This window comes from Rhinolophus sinicus, chromosome 16 (genome assembly GCF_057876585.1).
Source record: "Rhinolophus sinicus isolate RSI-liver-muscle chromosome 16, RSI-T2T, whole genome shotgun sequence".
Classification (NCBI taxonomy): domain Eukaryota; kingdom Metazoa; phylum Chordata; class Mammalia; order Chiroptera; family Rhinolophidae; genus Rhinolophus; species Rhinolophus sinicus.
In genome coordinates, this window is record NC_142516.1 from 52,441,358 (window position 1) to 52,464,064 (window position 22,707).

The window sequence follows — 22,707 nt, forward strand, 5'->3', positions numbered from 1 at the left end:
TTTGGTCTTTTTCAGTGGAGATGAATCCCCGAGTACCATTTTGTTGGCTTGGTTTTTACATTTCACAATAAGTTAATAAGATATAATAATCCTCTCAATGGCATAATAACATGAGTATATTAACAATTTTTCTTCTTGGTTCTATAAGGAGATAAGAAAGACAGTACCTTTTGATATTAAAACCATGTCATTTACTGTATAGTAATATTAAATTTCTGCAGAGAAAAAGGAAAGAAAGTAACAATGCCAAATAAAGGTCATGTCTGCTATGAAATTTACCCAGAATACAAAGTATTCATCTTTGAAAAATGCTGCAGTTATATTTTTAATTCTAATGAGTGAAATGGTATAGCGTTGTGGTTTTGATCTGCATTTCACTAATGATTATTGATGTTTAGTATCTCTTAATGTGCAATTTATTGCCCCTTTTTGTACTTTTGAGAAATGTCTAAGTCTTTTGCCCATTTTAAAATTGGGTTTTACAAAAGATTTTATAAAAATGTAGCTAACGTACAATATTATGTTAATTTCAGGTATACACCATAGTTATTCAACATTTTATATACCTAAAGAAGTGATCACCATGATGAATTAGTCCAGCAACCATTTGACACCGTACCACGCTATCACAATATTATTGACTATATTCTCCATGCTGTACGTTACATACCGATGACTTATTTGTTTTATACCTGGAAACTTGCACTTTTTATTCCCCTTCACCTTTTTCCCCATTTTTAAATTTTTCGATTATAGTTCACAATCTTATATTAATTTCAGGTATACAGCATAGTGGTTAGATGTTTATATAATTTAAGAAATGATGTAGACTAGTTTGGTACCAGTGCTGAGCCTGGAGCTACTCAGCAAAAGTCTCGGAGCACACCAAGGCCAGCTGCCGCTTGCCTGGATCATGCGGATTCCGGTAGTTTTTCAAGAAAGTGCATTATGGACAGGTGGGGCTGGCTGCTCTCAGAGAAAGTGCCTCTGGTATTGGACGAGGGGGATGGGGCAGGGTCTCAGGGAGTCAGCAGGGCAGAGCAAAGGAGCTCACCAGGCCAATCAGATTCAGATTTGGCCGGAGGGGGCGTGCTCAACACAGGAAAGATGGCATCCGCCTGCCATCTGCTTGAAAGGAAGATGCCATGTGGAAAATGCCCACTGTCCTTCAGCCTTTGCTGCGAAGCCACACACCTCAGTCTGTCCCCCATATATCTCTGAGGCTCCCCGAGTCACCGACCCTCTGCTGGAGACCAAGGTTGAGCAAGTGAGTCTGTGTGCGGGCTGTTTAAAAGGACATCTGGGTTTTCCAAAGCTTTCCATCCCACCAGAATGGTCAGAATCCCCACTGTTTTTCACAGCCAGATGGGGGGCTCCTCTTCTTGGCACCAGTACTGTGGGGAGGCCAGTGTGGGGCTGGGGACTCTCGCTTCTCTGGGGGGAACCTCCATGGCCAAGATATCACTCCTGGTTCTCAATCGCTGCACAGAGGTTTAGGGCCAGCCTTTTCCACATCTCCACCCCTTCTGCCAGTCTCAAGGAGGCTTTATATCCTTAGTTATAAAACTTCTGCTCAGCCAGACTTCAGATGGTTCTTCAGGTTGACCTACAATTTAGTTGTAATTTTAATGTGCTCACGGAAGGAAGCAAGCACAGTGTTTATCTACTCTGCCATCTTGGGTCTCCGGTTGTTTTTTTTATTAAGTTATAGGAGTTCTTTATATATTCTGGATTTTTACCCATTATCAGATATATAATTTATAAATTATATATATATATATATATATATACACCCATTCTGTGCATTGCCATTTTACTTTGTTGATTATGTCCTGTGTTTCACAAAAGTTTTTAACTTTGATGTATTGCAATTTATTTATTTTTATTTTGGGTATCATATACAAGAATTGTCAAATCCAATGTCATGAAGATTTTACCCCCTATTACGTAGGTTCAGGTTTTTTATCCATTTTAATTTTTATATATTAAAATGCAATATATTTTACATTTTATGTGTAAAGGGTCCAACTATTTATTTATTTATTTATTTATTTATTTATTTATGTATTTCAGTTCAGTTCCCAATGGAAATTATTTTGGTTTATTTTTAGTTGGATTACTACATCCTAACCTCCAAAGAATTTAAGTGCAGAACAATTTGATAATACAAAGAAAGCCTTTGATGAAGGAGCAATATAAGGATGATGAGAGAAAGTTGGCAGAAAAGCTTGGATTGGGTGACCTTTGACTCTAAGACTACTCTGCCAAAATATAAGGAAGTATTATTTAAATTGGACACTCTTAAGTCTAGACTTATAGCTGGTTGCTTGAGGAACTGAACTATGTTTTCCAAAGTCACCATAATATTTGCCATGTGAAGCATTACTGGAGTGAGAGAGAGGATCGGAGATTTAATTGAAACCATTCATTTTATAGTTGAGGAAGCTAAGTCCAAAGAAGTTACCTTAAATTTCCTACATCACAGATCTGGTCAAGAGAAAATCCAGATTAGAGCCCAGGTCTTCTGACTCGGGTGGATGCTCTTTACACTAAAACATGCTAAATTATCTTATTTTTGAAGAAATGGGCCTAAATTGTAAACAAACCATGAACTTTACTTATTTAATCTTCCCCCCCTTCTTCCGCCTCCCCCCACCCCACTCCGGTTCAAGCCATTGTTTCTCAGTCTAGTTGTGTAGGACACAGCTCCCTGGCCCATGCTGGTGTTATGAGCCTTGTGTACCCCCCACCCCCCGGCCCCAGCTGAGGCAGTCAGTCACCAGTTGTTAGTCGGCTGCTCTCAGCAGCTCACAGCAGCTCTAGCCAGCTGCCAGCCACTCACGATGGCTACCGGCCACTCACACTGGCCACCGGCCATTCATGGCAGCACATGGTAGCCTACAGCAGCTCACACTCCAACCACCTGGGCCACCGGGCCAGCCCCTTATTTAATCTTTTAACAAATCTTTTTTGCAAGGCGGCAGTGAACAAGGCACTATGCTAAATACTGTTAGTAAACCGAAATGTGCAGATCCTCAAGGGATTTTTAGTTGAGAAGGGAATAGGATATATCTTTAAAAAGCTTTACAAAGATAACTTGCAAATATCTAGGGGACAAAAAACAACATTAAGTAGTAGCACATCTCTAAATGGAAGTTACTTCTGATGAATTTGTAGCAGAGGAAATAAGTGGTAGGTAAAACCTAACAGTATCAGTTATGCATATAATATAGCAAATCAATATTTAATATATTTGAATCAAGTAAATAATCTGGGAAATGTTAATCTAGAACCAAGATTGCAAAACCATGTTTTATGATGGTGAATGACCCAAAGAATTACACCAAGTTAAGCTATAACCATTATTCACAGCTATCAGTTCAGAAATTTCAGGCAGACCTCATTGTATTTTCTCCACAAAACAGCCACCCTTCCTTATGTACTTAGTCATAATAATGACACCACAATTCTCTGAAGTCATCAGAGCTCAGAACCCCTGAGTAAAAACCATTGATTCTTGTTTTCATATGTTGTACTCTTTCCATTCTTCCTCCTCTTTGTCTCCATCAATCTCTTCTTTTGCAGCCCCTTATAATTTCATGCCTGTACTGTTGTTATAACCTAATTAGTCTTCCTACCTTCTCTCAATAGTCCTGCACTTGTCAGGCCATTCTTCCCATAGTACAGTTTTAGCCATGTCATTCTTTTGCTCAAAAGCTTTCTACCTCTCCCCATTTCCTAGAATCAAGTTCAACACCCCAGACTGTCACCAGAGGCAGAGCCAGATTTTAACATCAAAATGAAGGGAGTCTGCAGTAGGGCCTATTCTTCTTGAAGAAGAAGAAGAAAGTACTCTTAAAAAGACACCATCATTTGACAACCTTTCCCACCTGTCTCCATGTATTACTTTCATGCTGCTTTCACTAGCATCCATTCATCGTAATCTTAACAACTGTTATGTCAGTATATTCTAAATTGAAAAAGTACCACTTTTCAGAAGAATTATGCTTAAGAGGGATAACTCCATCTGCTCCTCTTGTAAACTAGGATTCTGTCAATTCCAAGACCTCCAAACCATGTCCCAAACTGCCTTACCGAGATTTACCTCCTGCTATTCATCAATAATAATTTTCCAATCTAGCCAAACTGGTTTATTCACTATTCATTTCCTGAGAGTATCTGTAACTTGGACTAGAGACATGGGGATAGAAATGGAAACAAGTATGTAAGTATGCTGCTGATAGATTGGATGAGAGGGGTGAGAAAAAGGAACAAATCAAGGATATGTCTTAGATTTTGGTTTGAGCGACTACATGGTTGTTTGAGCTACTTAGTTATATGAGGTAGGGGTGAGTTTAGAAGAATTCCCTTTTGGACATGTTAAATACAAAGTATTAAAGTGTGTAGGAAAGTATATAGCTACGCAAATAACACACTTGGTTAATCTTATGATTTTCTAATTTGGACTTTTGATGTGTACATATTAGTAAACTGATAAACTGCATTTTTAAAAATTTATTGGGGTGACAATTGTTAGTAAAATTACATAGATTTGAGGTGTACAATTCTGTATTACATCATCTATAAATCCCATTGTGTGTTCACCACCCAGAGTCAGTTCTCCTTCCATCACCATATATTTGATGATAAACTGTATTTTTATTCACAAACTACAAGTACAGACCTATAATTCTTCAAACTGGCTCAGTTCATCACAGTATTCTGGCCTACACATAGGCAATTCTCAATGATGCATTTTCATCTGATGCCAAGTAGGCTTACTCCACTACTCAACCATGATATAATCTATCATTTTGTATCTAAACAGGTGGTTCCCTATGTTTAAAAAGAATAACAATGTAGACTGTATCGGGAACTGGTAAAAAAAATTTTTTTTCAAACAATTTATTAATGCATTGTAATTGTCTATGATGTAGATATATGTAGAAAAGAACCTTTGTCCTAAGAAATAACAGAGCCAAATAGGAATAAAAAATTTAATTGAAAAGAACATTACAGTATATATTTTGGAAAGAAACTAGAGAAAGATTTCAAATGATGCTTATTCACTAATTAAAAGTGGAAGGAAGGAATATCACTTTGGATTCCTTGGATTAAGTTTTGCTCTAATCTGTAGCATTAAAGTATTTCATATATGGACATAAAGTGGAAAAAAACACCAAAAAATTAGTGTCATAACATGTATATTGAATTGAGATATGCAAGCACATAAATAGCAGGATTTTAAAAATATTCATATAGCGAATCTATTAACGGTGGTTCTTGACCTTTAACCTACTTCAGAATGAGCTGGAGGGCCTATAAAAATGCAGATAGCTGAGCCCCATACCCAGAGTTTCTGATTCAGTAGATCTGGGATGGGACCTTAGAATTGCATTTCTAACAAGTTGCCAGGTGATGCTGACACCACTAGTTTGGTCAGCACTCTTCTCTGTCCAAGCCAGAATAGTGTCACATTAATTATATCAGTACCTTCCAAGCACAGACAGAGTATTGTGGAGGGATTTTTGCAACCGAAAGAGATTAACTAAATTCTCCTTAAGTCCTCAATAGAAACTGAAATGATTTCTGACCAGTAACTATAATAAAATGCAAGGAATTAAAAGCGTACATACTATTTTACAGGAAAAGAGAAAGGTTAGAAAAGCATTAGATTTAAAAAAAAAAAAGTGTGTACCTACTATTACAGTACAAGACTCCTGCTAGGAGTGGTAGTTGGTAAGCTATTTTTAAGTTGGTGGTGCCAATGTATTGGCACGCTGGAGTGAGCCCAACAGTCATGGCCATCAGTCTGTACGACATACAGAGAGAATGCAGAACATTCGACACTCCATTTAAATGCAGTTTAAGAGAGTCTCACCCACATGACAAGGATGAATAGCTAATTCTTAGATGTTGACATGGATCATGCCATCTCCAGCAACATCTTCAAATATACAAATTATGAAAAACCAGGGTCAACAAAGAAAACACTAAGATTCCTATTAGCACCATAAAATACTGTCAAGTACTTGCATGTACATTCAGGTGTTGTTCACAACAGAGAAGCTACAAGGACTACCAAAACAAAGAAATAAAAAGTAAAATAAACATAGTAAATTTTTATTAAGTTAGTGTAATTCCTATGGTGGTTAGTATATCTCAGTCACAGCTGATGCTCCTTTTTTAAGTTTTCATAATCAATATATGGAAGGCATGCGATACTAAGTTCTTCTTTTGTACATCCTCTAAGACAACACTTTTCTGAGTACCCTCTGCGTATTCTTTGGGGATGATTCCCCCAAAACAATTTGCTTAAAGTTTTAACTTTGTTTGTATTTCTCTTCTGAAATTCTACAATCTCATGAATATATGAATTGATACCACGTGATAAGGAAACTTCTGTGGTCTCATTAGGTAGAAAGTTGGCCTTCTTAAACTCAGGCAGTGACGGTATCTCCAAACTGTTCATTGCTTCTTCCTGAGAGGCAGAAGTAGACACTGTTGAAAGAAAAAATACTACTTTATTAAAATCTTTCTTTAGCTGAAAATTTAATCATAATATTGGAATACTAAAGTCAGCTAATTATTAAAAAACAAGTAATCACATTTTAAATAATAAAATGGTTATTCAAAAGCAATATATACTTTTAACTAAAATACTTGTAGGTAGTGTTTTCCTATACAAAGACTTAGAAACACTTGCCCATTTTTTTATGCAAAAAAACACCATTTTCTGGGTAGCCAGTGAGCTCAGTTGGTTAGAGCGTGGTGCTAATAACACCAAGGTTGCTGGTTCGATCCCCGCATGGGCCACTATGAGCTGCACCCTCCTTAAAAGAAAAAGAAAAAAAAAAACCCACCATTTTTATTGAGATATTATTCACATGCCATAAAATTCATCATTTTAAAGTATATAACTCAGTGGTTTTATTATATTCACAAGATTGTGTAACCATCTATGTAATTCCAGAATATTTCTATCACCCAAAAAAGAAACCCTATACTCATCAGCGGTCACTCTCAATTTCCCTCGTCATCCAGCCCCTGCCAACCACTAATCTACTTTTGATTTCTATGGATTTTCCTATTCTGGAAATGAAATCATATCATATATGGCCTTTTGTGTCTGGTTTCTCTCACTTAGCATAATGTTTTCAAGGTTGATCCATGTTGTAGCCAATATTAGTATTTCATTCTTTTTATGGCTGAATAATTTTCCATTGTATGAATATGCCACATTTTGTTTATCAGTTGATGGACATTTGGGTTGTTTCCACTTTTTGGCTATTATGAATAGCGCTGCTATGAACATTCACATACAAGTTTTTGTGTGAACATGTGTTTTCAATTCTCTTGGGTATAGACCTAGGTGTAGAACTGCTGGATCATATGGTAAATTTGTTTAACTTTTTGAGGAACCAACAAACTGTTTTCCATAGTGGTTGTACCATTTTACAATCCCACCATGGTTATACTACGGTTCCAATTGTTCCACATCCCCACAAACACTTAATATTTTTCATTTTTTAAAATTATAGCCATCTTAATGGATGTGAGGTGGTATCACATTGTGGTTTTGATTTGTGTTTATGTGATGACTAATGATGTTGAGCATCTTTTCATATGCTTTTCTTTTCATATATCCCCAGTTATAGAAATATCTGTTCAAATCCTTTGCCAATTTTCAAATTGAATTATTTGTCTTTTTATGCATACTTTATAAGTTTGTAGTTAGTAGAAGCCATTTTGTACTTCATTGAAATATAAAGAAATGGAGAAGTGGTGACATTTTCAATCAACTAACTGTTACTGTTATACTACTCTTAACCCAGTACAATTGGAAATAAATTAAAACAACTCCAGAAGGTAATTATTTGGGGGCTTGTTAAATTTCTATTATTGCCCTAGCCCATACATAGTCCCTTCTAGGATATATTTGTCTATAGCCAGCCCTTAGACAGCCATGTTCGGAACCACATGACTCCACCCTATAGCCACAGTTGAACAGATTGGAGGTTGGCACCTGACCCCAAAGAAACCAATCGACTACAGTGGCCAGTAATCCATGTCATATGAAAAACATAAGTTGGCCCAGTCAGATATCCTTCTCTTTGAAATTAGAGCTAACAATGAAAAAAAAGATGAGTCAGTTAGAATCAAAACTGAAAGGATACTATGAGGCTTGTCATAACAAGCTAAAATCATAAAGGAACATAGATGCTAGAGGAGAAAAGATTCAGAAAGAAGTGGCTTTTATAGCTGATGTGATTCCTTGGGCTTTCCAGAGCCTTTTAGGTCTTGATCTTGTTTTTATAGTTACTATCCCCTTTTTCTTAAGGTTATTTAGGTGAATTTCTATCCCTTATAGTTAGAGTGCAATGAGAACACTCTTTAATAACTTTTTATTTAATAAATGTCTAAGATGAACTGTAGAACACTAAAACTTTAGGATACATATTAAAGAAATAATAGCAAACAATTAGTCATCTAAGAAAGATATGTACGTGATTAAAATGTCATAATTAGCAGAGTATACTGAATTAGGTTGTCTTGGCAGGTTGAAGAAAGGGCTTCCTGTATGAGATGTACCATGTTCTGTCACTTTAGTGGGGGAAAAGCAGACACTAAGAAGGAAACTTTTTCATAAAGGAATGCAACTAGGGACTAGTTCATGAAAACTATCTGTCAAATTGGGGAGGGAATTTAAAGAGAAACAAGCTGTACTCATCAGGAAACAAGAAAGATTAAAAATAAGTATTCAAATCAATGAATTTGAAAAAAGCAACAGACAGAACCCAAAGAAGGAAGAAGGAATCAATAAAATACAGAACCAAAACATATAAGAGTTTAAAAAGCCAAAAGTTGGTTCTTTAAAGGGTTAGTAAGATAGATAGAACTTTAGCCAGCCTAATCAAGAAAAAAGATGAAAATGAACAAAATACAGTAGGAAAAAAAGAATTACAGATATAACAAATTATTTTTATAAATGATTATTATGAGTTCTTATACATTTAAAAAATCAAAATGAAATAGATGAATTCCTAGAAAAATACAAGATGCCTTAATTGTCACATGAAGTCACAGAAAATTTAAATATACCAACAATATTCAAAGAAATTAAAAGGGTAGTCATGGTTATCACCTCCCCAAAATGACAGATGTAGATGATTTAGAGGTGGGTTCTACCTACTTTTAAGAACAGTGAATTCTAATCATATACAAGTTGTTACAGGAAAAGAGAAAAAGAGCAAAAGATGCCCAGCTCATATTATGAAGCTAGTATAATCTTTATTCCCAAACTAGATAAGAACAATATGAGATTAAAAAATAAACTCATAAGCCCATTTTACTTTATTTGTAAGTCCTAAATAAGATATTAGTTAACTGAATCTATAAACATATTTTACAATTATATTAAGAAAGGGTTTATCTCAGAAATGTAAGGATAGGTCAAAATCACAAACTCTATCAATGCAAGTTACCACATTAATAGACTCCCATCCTTATGCTCAGCTGATTTTGCTTTCTGCTTTATGAAAAACTGAAGCAATCCAAAGAGAACTTGCATTTGCTTTCTTCACTATTTTTTCTTATTCATCTCTTAACATCTGTACCCATATAATCTGCCATCCTACCTATTTCCATAGGTGAACTATCCATTCTAAAGCCAATTCCTCCATTTATCGGCTAGATCTCATCTCCTCTATTCCAGGATATCATCACTCCAGCAATCCTTCTCTATATCCTTCATCATCCATTTTTCACTTCTACTGAATCACTTCTATCAGCAAACAAATACTTCTACTAAAAAAAACAAAACAAAACCAAAACCACTTCTCTTGGCCCTATGTACCCTGCTAGCTACCATCCTATTTCTCCCCTCTGTAGCAAAACTTGATAGTTTTCTATATTTACTAATTCATATTTCTTTTCTCATTCTGTCTTAAACCCACTCTAATCAGAGATGATTTGAACCAGCAATTTTGAAGAAAAGATAGCAGAAAACACCCTATCACAACAGCAAAAAGAAAACTGAATCCAAAATATTGTGGCTAGTTTAAGGGGCCTCTGGGACAACATTAAGCATATCAATATTCACATCATAGCAGTACCAGAAGGAGAAGAGAGAGAGCAAGGAATTGAAAACCTATTTGAAGAAATAATGACAGAAAATTTCCCTAACCTGGTAAAGGAAATAGACATACTAGCCCAGGAAGCACAGAGTCCAAAACAAGATGAACCCAAGAGGCCAACACCAATACACATAATTAAAATGCCAATGGTAAAAGACAAAGAATTTTAAAAGCAGCAAGAGAAAGACAGTTAATTACCTACAAGGGAACTCTCATAAGACTCAGCTGATTTCTCAACAGAAACTTTGCAGGCCACAAGGGACTGACACAAAATATTCAAAGTCATGAAAAGAAAGGAACTACAACCAAGATTACTCTACCCAGCAAAGCTATTATTTAAAATTGAAAGAGAGAAAGAGCTTCCCAGACAAGAAAAAGTTAAGAGTTCATCACCATCAAACCAGTATTGCAAAAAATATTAAAGGGGCTTCTTTAAGAATAAGGAAAAAAAGATCAAAACTATGAAAAATAAAATGTCAACAACTACTTTCTTATCAATATTTACTTTAAACATAAATGGATTAAATGCTCCAATCAAAAGACATATGGTGGCTGAATGGATAAGAAAACAAAACCCTTACATATGCTGCCTACATGAGACTCACTTCAGATTGAAAGGTACATACAGACTGAAAGTAAAGGGATGGAAAAAGATATTTCATGAAAATGGAAATGAAAGATAAAAAGAAAATGGGGTAACGCTACTTATACCAGACAAAATAGACTTTGAAGCAAAGGCTATAACTAGAAACAAAGGAGGACCCAGAAATCCCAATTCTGGGTAATTATCTGAAGAAACCCAAAACATTACATTGAAGGGACATGTGCATCCATATGTTCATTGCAGTTTTACAGTAGCCAAGATATGGAGGCAACCTGGGTGTCCATCAGTGGATGAATGGATAAAGAAGAGGTGCATGTATACAATGGAATATTACTCAGCCATAAAAAAAGAATGAAATCTTGCCATCTGCAGTAACAGGGATGGACCCTACAGTATATTGTGCTGAGTGGAGTAAGTCAGACAGAGAAAGGCAAATGCCATATGATTTCATTTCTATTTGGAATCTAAAGAACAAATGAACAAATAAAACTGAAACAGACTCATAGATACAGAGAACATTTTGATGGTTGCCAGATAGGAAGGGTGTTGGGCGGGATGGGTGAAAAAGGTAAAGAGATTAAGAAGTACAAATTGGTACTTTTTAGTACCAATTAGTCATGGGGATGTAAATTATAGCATTAGGAACATAGTCAATAATATTGTAATGACTGTGTGTGGTGTCAGATGGGTACTAGGTCTATCGGGGTGATCACTTTGTTATAGAAATGTCTTATCACTATGTTGTACACTTTAAACTAATATATGTCAACTATAATTGAAAACTAAAAAAATAATTTAAAGAATTAATGTAATTTATAAATAACAGTACATAATGGGGACAAAAAAGACTATGGGTATTTAAAAAAAAAAGAAAAGAAAGAAAATATTCTCCATAGTAGGCTCTGTCAGGAAAAAAGATTCCAAGCTCTTTTAAAATAACAAACTCAAGCTTGGCTGTCTGAAAGTAAAATTTTGACTATAGTATACAAGTAGTGAAAGCACAGTATTTGATGTGAGAGAAATGCCCACCCAAAATGAAGTAGACAAGGAAGGTACTCCTTGCACTTCAAGGAGAAAAGAACAAGGGAGAGAGAGGTGTACTAGACTCTCGTTACTCAAAAAGCATTATCCAGCTAGCAGCATCAGCATCACCTGGGAGCTTGTAAAAATGTAGGTTCTCAGTCCCCACCCCAGACCGACTGAATCAGAAGTTGTATATTAATGGTATCCCCTAGGTGATTCATATGTACATTAAAGTGTGAGAATGACTGAATTAATGTATAAGGGGAAGACTTCAGGGAGAGACACTTCATTATAAAAGAAGAATAAAATGAGTTTATATGTAGGTAGCTTTGATGGTGGAAAATGGTTAAGATTCAGCCTGAAGGTTTCTATTATTTCTGTCTTTAAAAGTTTTCATTCACTTAGCAGCACTAATCGTGTAAGTTCCATTCATTCATTCATTCATTCATTCATTCATTCATTCATTCAAATAGAAGTTAACGAGTACCTATAACGTGCTTAGCAGTTTTAACTTTGTTTCAGTCATCTATATCAGGATCTCTTTCTTGGCATAATAGTTCTATCTCTTCCTTAATTTCAAAACTCTTGACTTTTGCAAAACGTGTCCAAATCAAATAAATTGAATTACTTTTAAAAGGCAATAATTTCAATTACATTAATGCTATGGACAGCCTACAAATAAAGTGCATTTCCTTTTAAAATGGCAAACCTTGTTGGGACTAAAATGTTAGTCACAAAATGTAAAAACATAGTTGGACGATAACAATAGCTCTGAAAGAATGTTCTTCCTAAAGACTGCTTAAAAGGGTTAAGTATAAATTCAATATATATTAAGCACATATAATGTGCTAGGCCCTCTGCCAGGCATCTCAGATACAAACATGCATGAGGTAGTCCCTAAACTATGGTATAGTATAGGAAGCGGGCATTATAGGAAGGAGACTTGTGCAGTGGCACAGACACAATGCTTAGAAGGACCCTGCATTTTAACGGTCTATTGTCGCAGTCTTGAAGTTGTCAATATTTTTACCTTTGCACTTGTAAGTGAAGTCTGATGGGACAACGGACTGTGTGTGAGCAGAGAAGATAAGCACAAGAAAGGAAAACAGCTTTATATTTTAGTAACTTTAATGGCCCTTTCCTGCTTTTTTTTTTTTTTTAACAAGGGGCATTTTCATCTTGCACTAGGCAGGCTGGGCCAATTACGTAGCCGGTCCTGATGGTAATCAGAGAACTAAGTGTTAATAACTGGGGTCCAGCGGAGAATGGAGTGAGTGGCTATGAAAGAGTCAGTGGCGACTCTGCAGGGAAAATGATACCTAAGTGAGCCTTTGAAGGACAAATGAAGTTTGCCAGGTGACAGGTACTCCAGAAAGGAAAGGCTAGGGAAGCAGCAGCATTCTTACAAAAATGTGCAGATTTATATGTGCACGTTTATTTCCTCGAAGTTTAAAAAAACCTTGTGTACATCCCAAATATCCTGGTTTATAAAAATTTATCTGTGTACTAGGCACAAACCCCATTTCCTGGGGAAGCTCACCCTCTGGCAGAGCAGATTTGGGGCTAAGATGTACAGAGAGGAACAAACATGCCCTGGGTGTTTAGATGTTTACCTGCGTTTGTGCCTCTCCCCCAGACCGGGAAAGTGGTTTGGGAGCTTTCTAACCGGTCGGGTATGAAGCTTTCAACCTTCTCGGCGACCTGGGAAAGCAGCTGCGTGAAAGAGGGATTCTCCTGGAAGTGGCTCCAGTCCTCATCGCCACAGAGTTTTACTATTCCTTCCAGCAGGTGCCTGCCGCACAGCTTCCTGGCTCTGCTGCTGTCGCTCTGCTCACCGGAGAACCGCCCCGGCAGGAGCCCGAGCCACAGCAGACACCAGCAAAGGAGCCGCGGCATCCCTGGGGCCCTCGGCCAGTTCAGCCGGGCGCACTAACTGCCGGCCGCCTCCGCGCCGGCCGCCACGACCCCGCCCCCGCGCACGCGTCGCGCACGCGCACGCGCACGCGCACGCCCCCTATAGGTCTTGTGAGCGCATGCGGACCTCGTGAGAACGCCAAGACGAGGCGCGAGGTGGCAGCTGTGTTTGGGCTTCCCGCGGGCTCTCAGACCGTCGTAAGTAGCACAATTAATTTCATTTTTCTTGCTTTCCAAACTAGGGAGACTGATCAAATGGAACACGGGGCCGCAGTAAACCGAAAAAGCCATAAAAGATGTTGCTCCTTCTAGTGTAGCCGATTTTGCATGGGTTTTAGTGGGGCGTCATTTTCTCAGAAACCTTTCGTTTCCTTCGTGGTGTTTATCTCGGTAGGTTTGTTCACATGTGTGTGCTTGTTTGATAACTTCTTTCTCCAAATCCCTAAGCTTCATGAAGGCTGTGCCTGTGTCGGTTCTTGCGTCCCATTGTACCTCAAGGCCTGACGCGTAGTTGGCAATGAAATATGTTGAAACATGTATGTGCTAGAGTATTTGTATATGTGTCACGCGGGGAGGCCTGCTGGGTCTCTGCTCCCGCTCCCCACATGAGAACGCAGGATGTGGCTAGGCCAAAAAGAAACACCCACAGGGTTTCATACCACTATAGTCTCACTGGAGGCTGGATTCACACGACATGCGACCTGCTGTCCGCTTTCCTGCCAACCGACCGACTCTCCTCGACTCCAGTCCCCAGTGCAGCTGCGGCAGTTATGTTAGTGGCCAATGGCTCACGGGTTACAGCTGACAGCCAGCTGGCCACAGCTGACGGCCATCTACTACCCGAGCCAGCACCTTTCCACGTGAGACCGAGAGCCTGGAAACCGCTCTCTGGAACGCTGTCCCCACAATGTGCGTTTCAAAGTCAGATTCAAAGCTCCAGAAAATTGCTACCAGTTCTGCAGGGAGAAATGGGCCTAGGGTACCTGGTATGATAACCTGATTCTTTCGGTTTGTGGGGACAGAGTCCCAGAGAGCAGTTTCCAGGCTCTCGACCTCAGGTGGAAAGGTGCTGGCTCGGGTAGTAGATGGCATCCGCTGTGACTAGTTGGCCACCAGCTGTGACCAATTAGCCATTGGCCACTGATATAACTAACTGCAGTGGCTACGCTAGCAAGCGCGGATTGTGGATTGCAGAGAGGTGGATTGCAGTTAGCAAGTGAGCTTGGTTGGCAGACAAGCGGAAGGCGGGTTGCGGATCCTGTCTCCAACCCAGCCGCCAGCGAGACTATAGTGGTATAACTCCCCTATCTATGGTTCCGTGGGTGTTCCTTTTTGGCCTCACCATGTCCTGTGTTCTTATGTTGGGAGCGGTGCCAGAGACCCCGCATGACACCCTGCATGACACGGTTATAGATCATAGAGGATTTTTAAATAAAATTTTATTAGCGTGTTGGATCGGAAGGATGTACTACTAGCCACAAGGGGGCAGCCAGGGGCAATCTCAATAGTTGACTTCAGGATGCCAAAATTTCGGGTGCCAGCAGTTGTCAATATTCAAACTAATTCTCTTTACAATTTTATTTTTTTTCTCCCTCTCCTTTCTGCCTCCTGATTCTGTATCTTTTCCTTCATTTTTCGTCCCCCCAGCTTTGCCCTGCTGTCCAGTAGTATCCATGAGTGCTGTTAAATTAATTGGTAATCAGATTTATTTTTTTTAAGGTTGATATAATTTGATGAGCACAATTTCATTGCCTTCCTTGAAAAACAACTAATGTCCAAACTAGGGTGGGCCATGAATCCTAGACAGAACTTTATCAGGGAAACCCTGTGAGAAAGGAAAATATTCGTTATACTGAGAGGTAGATTAAAAAAAACAAAAAATACCTCTTAAGCAATGTGTCAGAAACTGACAAATTTGATTTATTCTCGTTCTCTTTGCACTTTCTATACCCTTGCCCTGCTTTATATTTCTTCATACCATTCATTACAAAATAAAATACTATATATTTTGTTTCTCTATATGTTTGCTGTCTGTCTCCTCCTACCAGAATGTAAGCTCCATGCAGGCAGGGATTTTTGTTTATTTTGTTTACCTTGATGTCATCTGCCTTCAACAGGCCTGGCATATAGTCAGTTCTCAGTAATAACTTAATATTAATAATATTAATAAATAATAAATGAAATGTTAATATCAACAATCATATTTAGTGACTGAATGAATGAATAAATAAATAAGCTACCTAAGAATTGACTGCTTGTTCATTTATACCCTATTTCGTACTTATGTCATAATAATAGTTCTTTATTGCACTCTGGTGAATTTTGAAAAAATCATTTAATGGTCTCTACTAGGTGTAAGCTCATTAAGGAGTGGAACCATTTTTGTGTAATATTTATTATCCAATGCCTAGGACAGTACCTGCTAAACAGACCCTTAATAAACAATGAATGAATGAACACATTCTAACTGCTAATACTACTTACTATTTTCATTATAAAGATTCAATGAATTTATTGAATTAAATTATTAGTGATAAAACTTATTTTGAATGAATGTTACTGTTATTATTGAATGAATTCCTGACTTATTAGTATCCCATCCTAGGTATCTTATTCCAGAACATTGTTATAAAATGATAGCGACCTAATGTACCACATTTGGGTATTTATAAATGAGAATTTCATTTATGAAAGATAAAATGTGGGATTTTTAAGAATTATACTAGAATATTTGTTTCTCAAAATATTTTAGCATTTTGTGTTGATATCTTGATATGGGAACTGGTATTTCCATGATTTAATCCTTTAAGTTTTTAGTTTAGTAATATTAATTGTGGGCACAATTAATAATAACTAAAATAATTGCTTGATTAAGATACAAGTAATGCCTCTTTCATTTACTTTTCTACATTCTGTCCAATTCATTATCTGTCTGCCCCATTGTAATGGTGTTTTTATAACACTTTATTCTTGATGTTTGCACTAAGTACCAATTCTTGAATACATACAAATGATATGTATTGAAAGACGTTTTGAAAGAATGATGATAATACATCATTTCTTGAGTGATTACCACATCAGGCATTATTCTAAGTGCTTGTACATGATTTACGGCACATACTCCTTGTAACAGTCATATAAAGTGGTCCTATAATTTCCCCCATTTTATAGAAGGAACTCAGACTAGAGAGATTAAGAAATTTGCCAAAGGTGGCAGAGCTAATGAGGGGCAGGGGCCTGTGTCATTGAAAACTATGGGTCCTGGGGACGTAGAAATAGTTTGTCTCTGGAGCACAAACTCTCAACTTAATTTAAATAACCATAATTTGTCAAAAAAAATCACAAAAACAAGAAATCTAGTTGAGTGAAAATGGTACATGATATTATAATATCAAAGCAAATCTTTTGAGACTAAAACCCAAGTCAGAGAAAAATAATAATTTGAACCCCCCACATACCAAAAAAAACTGGATACACGAACAAACAAAAACCAACTAAGGTAGTTGCCTCAGAATGGGCTTTAAAATTCACTCCATTGGTAATAAAGACATATAGAGGCACAGCTACTAAGACTAGGTACCTATACGAACTTGCACACATTATATACTTCAGATTTACTTATGTGTGTCATGAATATAAGAACATATGCCATAGATTAAAGGAAGATAATAGTACCTTCTGATAAAACTATTAAATGGATTAAATGTCATAATACATTAAATGAAATAATACATGAGATAATAAATGTGAAGATACAGGGCCTGACATGTAATTCTCAAAAAGTTTTAGCTGTTACAATTATTGCCATCTATATTTTGTTGGAATGTGAGAATTAAGTGAGAGAATAGGTACAATGCTCTTTAATATAAATGTTGTATTTCTTTATGTATCAGATATCAGACTACTATATGGCAAGAGTTTGAGAAACTGAATTTGAAATTATTTTTCATTTTTTAAATTTATATTTTATACAGGATAGTATTCAGTCAACAGAGTCATGGTATGATTCTAAAAGAAGAGATTTCCCATTAATTCAGCGGGGAAAAATGTCTTTGGTATTACCCTATATAAATGAAATAAGTGAAAAAATAAATAAAAATAAAAATAAATGAAATAAGTGAAATATATTTAAGAACAAGAAGCTTAGACTTCTTATTCTAATTAGTTGAAAACATAATGGAGTAAAAGCACTACTCGTTAAATGTTGAAAAGAACTGTGGAGGATTTAAAGAAAATAATTGATAGAAGGGAAACTGGTATGGGCTGCACTGGTCTTAGAAAGCTTCATCTAGGAGACAGGACTTAACTGGACTTTATGCACAGAGAGGAAGAAGAGAAGTTTGATATTTCAGGAAGATGAGAAGATAGCGGATGGCAGGCATAAAGGTATGGGAGACATGAGCAGGGCATAATCTAGGGAAAGAACCCAATAGTTTTATTGGGGATTAGTAGAAAATCAAGTACGGCTAGAGAATAAAAGGGCCTATAATTCAGACGGTCCTTTAGGAATAAGAAAGGCAGGGGTCATAGCTCACACAGGTAGGGACCAGAGGTGTTACATTTGGGGGCACGTTTCCATCTAAACTAGAGGAAAGCGTAGGCCAGGAGTAGTGGTATGTACTGGAAGATGGAAGTAACTGAGTCACCGGTGGTGATAAAAGACCTCAATGTCCCACTTAAAAAAAGGCCATATCGTCAGAGGTAGCGAATGCTGATTCTGGACCAGGGGTGCCGCCTCCAGGGCTTTTGTGGAGGAGCAGATGAGGGACGTGGCCAGAGCAAGGTCTGGGGAGATGTCTTCTGCGTCTAGGGAAGCCTGTTTGTTCTGTCTGGGCTGCAAGTTTCCTGGTCAGCGCCCTTGTTGTCCCGGGTTGGACATTTCAGACAGCACCCTTCCTGGCTTTATGAGATGGCTAATGGCCTCTGAGGTTGTGCATCCGAAGTTTTACAAGTTGGTGTTGGTGAAGACTTAAAAAACTTTAGAGCCCTGGTTATTATTAATCATGTATAGGACTTGAAATATGGCAGTTGCTGTCTTAATCCCTTTATATATTCTATTTATAGGCTTAGATGGAGATTTACTTGTTATTTAAGTGCAGTTCTCTATAAATGCTGTCTCAAATTTTATGTGTACGGGATATCGAAGGAAATGCAAATTACTGAGATGAGAACTTTGTTACTTTACTACTCTAACAAGTTTTCATATTAATTCATTTACTTTGTTACCGAAATGGTATGTAAATTCTACAATAGTGAACAAAAAGTGCATTCTTTGCTAAAGCAGGTTTTCTGTAATATATGACACAGAGATGTTTATCCTCTTTATGTATCTATTTATTTTCTCCTTAAAAAAACGTAGTTTGCTTTTTACTGTCTTCGGTGATAGAATTAAGAGAAGAACCCTAGTTTGAAAAACAGCTGCGTTCATATGGGCCCCACTGAATTAAATTGATTTAGTGTCCAATGGAATTGTTTGTAATTAACAGCTCAATACAACAGAAAAAATTTCAAAATCTATTAGAAAACTCCATGATTTGAGACTCTTTGTGTATCTGATATGAGTTAATATCGATGAAAACATTTTGGTCCTTTTTATATAGCCAGCGTTAAGCATTGCGTAAGTTGAATTATTTTTAATTTTTCTTTTGCTATTAAAATAATTTCTTTAATATTATGTAGTGAAAGAACATGTGGATAGTAGGTCTCGAGGAAAAAGTGGGGGACAGATCATAACGTATCAATTACAAATTTCAAAAATAGACTAATCCATTCTCACTAAAGCAAGAAATAGAGTTGAGAGTTTTACTATCTATTTAGAAACCATTTTTAAGTTGACCTATTGTGTGTAAAGTGTTAAAGATTTTGTTATTTTAAGTTAATAGTAATAAAAAGGCAATACAATTATGCCATTAATAAAAACATACTTTTTAGCATAAAAGTATTTATTAGCAGTAACTACAATAATGCCAGGAATAATTTCTTACACACCAAATTCAAAACCCAAACACTAATCGTGATATTTTATATTCCAATCATCAGTGGGGTGACAGAGGCATCAGTGAATGTGAACACAGGTGATTATTAGATGAAATACACATTCGCTTCATCTCAGCAGTATCGAGCCAACTCTTTTCTGTAGCAGCCGTAGTTACAACACCTATCGACTATTACAGTACCGGCGCTTCTCTTTTGTAGGTAATGTTGAGCTGAGCCTAGGTTCTTTAATTCCAAATGACTGCTGTCTTCTGCTTCACTTTGTCGAGTAAGAATATTGTCCTTAAATTCTTCAGAGTTAAGATTTCCATCCTGTAATGCAGCTTGGAGCTCTCTCAGCGATGGCTGCCTCTCAGACAGTGCTGTCTTCCTCTCTTCTGACGCAGCAGGAGCGGATTCCAACACATTTAAGGTTTTTGTATCCTGGGCGTCGGTCAATGCCATGATATCTAAGTGTAATCAGTGGGGTGGGGGGAGAGAAAGCACACGTCGATGAACATCGGGAAAGCTATAAAATTTTGCATAGACATAAGGAAAGCATTGCCTCAATAGAATACACATCAAAACAATAGGCCAGTATCCTGATATCTAAACAACTTGGTTGATTATAATTGGGCAGCTTAAAGTCCTACAGCATTTGCTTATTCCAGCGGGACCCTCTGTCATCTCTCCTTGTGTCCACTATGCAAGTTCCACGCGTTCCCGAGAAGGGGGCCTATACCTCTGAAACTTTTCATTGCTACTTACACTTAGCTTCCAATTTACCTTTATAAATGCCTTATAGCTAACAAGGTGTTTGCTTTTTCTTTTTAAATATATTCTAGATTTGAGCTGCGTTAGAGCATCAGTCGGGTTTTCTGTTCTTTGCAGCTGTGTTTGTCTGAAGGGCAAACGTCCCTTGCCTCCTGGCCCCTTGACGCTTAGACATGCTTGAGAAGCAGCTCACACCTCACTGTTTGACCCTGCCATCTCAGTCAAGATGCCCTGTCCAGTTGGCCCCGCCACCAGCATTCGCGCTGCCCGGCCCCCATACCTTGACTCTGGGTCCGGCGCCCTGCTTCCTGCCTCTTGCGGGGCTTTGGGCAGCCTCCCCTCCCCTGTGGCTTCCCCCTCCCCCCCTCCCCGCTCTTACCCCCCCACCCCCCACCCCGCTGTCACCCTGGCTGCAGGAAGTAAAGGGCAGCCAGTGAGACCGTTTGCTGTTCCCGCTGCTTTCCCTCTCTCTGGTGAGATCTCCGGTGACACACTTACTAGAACAGCAACTTCGGAGGGGAAAGCCCAAGCTTTTTGGCACCGGTACCCTGAGTCAGGTTGAGCGCAGACAGTCAGTGAGGTCTAGAGCCCGGCAGTGCGGGCCGCGGCTCGGATTGGTCGGCAGCTCGATGGCAACCACCAATGGGAAACGTGGAAGGGCCAGGGGCGGGAGCGCTCACCTGCAAGCGGTCCAGACCTCAGCCGAGGCTCCTTGGGGCTCAGAGCCATCCTGTCCCAGTTGAGGTTGCCGCAGAGCCGGATCCAGTAGAGGGCTAATTCGGAGCCGCACAACTTGATAAACTCATTCTTCTTCTGGTTCCTCTGGCCTTGGATCTCTGCGGGAAGTTGGCTCAGGAGCAGGCAGACTCCTAGCAGGTAGGACACGAACAGGCGCGCCATCTTGGACCTAATCTCCGCTGTTCTGGGCGTTTCAGCCTTTTTCTGGACCCTGCGGCTGCTGTGGATCACCAGCCTCTGCCTCTGCGCCAATGCTGGACTTCAGGCTGCTTCCTCTTGGCTCCACCACGCTTTTATAACCCTCGGACTAGCACTTAGACCTAGAGTCATGTGGTCCAAACTCCACCCCTTTCCCCACCCCCCTCCTTGCAATCCACCGCTCCCATCCCTCACCCCCAGCTCTGGCTTGTGCTTCGTACCTTTCCTCCATTTGCCCGTCTTTCTTTTCTTGGACCTTTTGTAGTTCTATGTTTTCCTTTTGTTTTTCTCGTCCTCAAGCGCTTGTGTATACCCATGTAAAGTTCGTCAATATTTGAAGTCTTTCCTTTATTATAAAGTTAAACGTGGCCAATAGCCTGAATTATATCAACAAAAACAAAACAGAAATCATTTATATCCTCACAATCCAGATCCTTCCAGCGTGAACATTTACTACATAGCCTTCTAATCCTAAAAAGATTACAAATGGTTTAATTAGTGGTGTAATTATCTGGTGTATCAGTCCATAAAAATTGAATGAATGAATGAACGAATGAATCAATTGTTGACAAGAGACAGAAAGCTGAGGAATTTTTATCTAAATCCCTCTAAAAACATTAAATTTCTCAATGCATCTCTTAGTCTTTTACAGTATCTTAAGATCACCATGTACTTTTCCACTGACTTTCCTTCACCTCCTCTGGGAGGCAGTTTGACAGTAACAGGCTGCTTGGATAGTTCAGTTTGAGATGTTGTTCTGGAGCTATGGAGAGGCGAGAACACACACACACGCACACGCGCACACACACACACACAGAAACAAACCAGCAAAGGATGAAGGCAGTGAAATCCCACAATTCCAGAAGGAAAATATTGGTAGTGCATGTTACAGCACCAAAATCATATCTATTTGTTTTATTATACTCTCTTTGCTGTATTCGGTGAGGTAATTTTTGTTTCAATATAGCAAGCCTTTTAATTTCATTCGTTTAGAAGCGTTGCCTGGATAGCAACATAACGAGTAAAAGAGGGTTTTGTCGAGAAAAACAATAGCTGGATATGGAAGAGTCATTAAACATGACCTGGGAATCATGTGTAGCTCCTAAGCCAGTTTCAAAATAAACGTTTCCTCCCAGGAACAGCAAACATGTATCCAAAGATTTGTTTTCAATAGGATACAAATAGCTATGTAGAATAATTTTATGAGTAACATGCAATTGGAATCTTTCTTTTGTCCACATTTCCAACATATACATCCAAGTGTGAAATCTCCCTGTGGTGTACTCTTGAAATACAGAATTACAAAAATGCATCCTTTGTCTGACGGACTCAGAGTCAGTGTAATAT

At 38.2% G+C, this 22,707-nt stretch overlaps 2 protein-coding genes across 2 annotated transcripts; both read right to left on the reverse strand.

Moving 5' to 3' along the window:
* Window positions 1–6,071: 6,071 nt before the first annotated feature.
* INSL6 (insulin like 6) lies at window positions 6,072–13,659 on the reverse strand. The gene is made up of 2 exons (XM_019729667.3): window positions 13,377–13,659; window positions 6,072–6,501 (listed from the first exon to the last, which is right to left on the reverse strand). The coding sequence occupies exons 1-2, from the start codon at window positions 13,657–13,659 to the stop codon at window positions 6,167–6,169; spliced, it is 618 nt and encodes a 205-aa protein (XP_019585226.1). The 3' UTR covers window positions 6,072–6,166.
* A 5,939-nt stretch (window positions 13,660–19,598) lies between these two features.
* LOC148755003 (prorelaxin-like) lies at window positions 19,599–21,472 on the reverse strand. Its single transcript, XM_088792727.1, has 2 exons — window positions 21,105–21,472; window positions 19,599–20,120 (listed from the first exon to the last, which is right to left on the reverse strand). Exons 1-2 carry the CDS (start codon window positions 21,322–21,324, stop codon window positions 19,786–19,788), a joined length of 555 nt encoding a protein of 184 aa, XP_088648853.1. The 5' UTR covers window positions 21,325–21,472; the 3' UTR covers window positions 19,599–19,785.
* Between the last annotated feature and the right edge of the window lie 1,235 nt (window positions 21,473–22,707).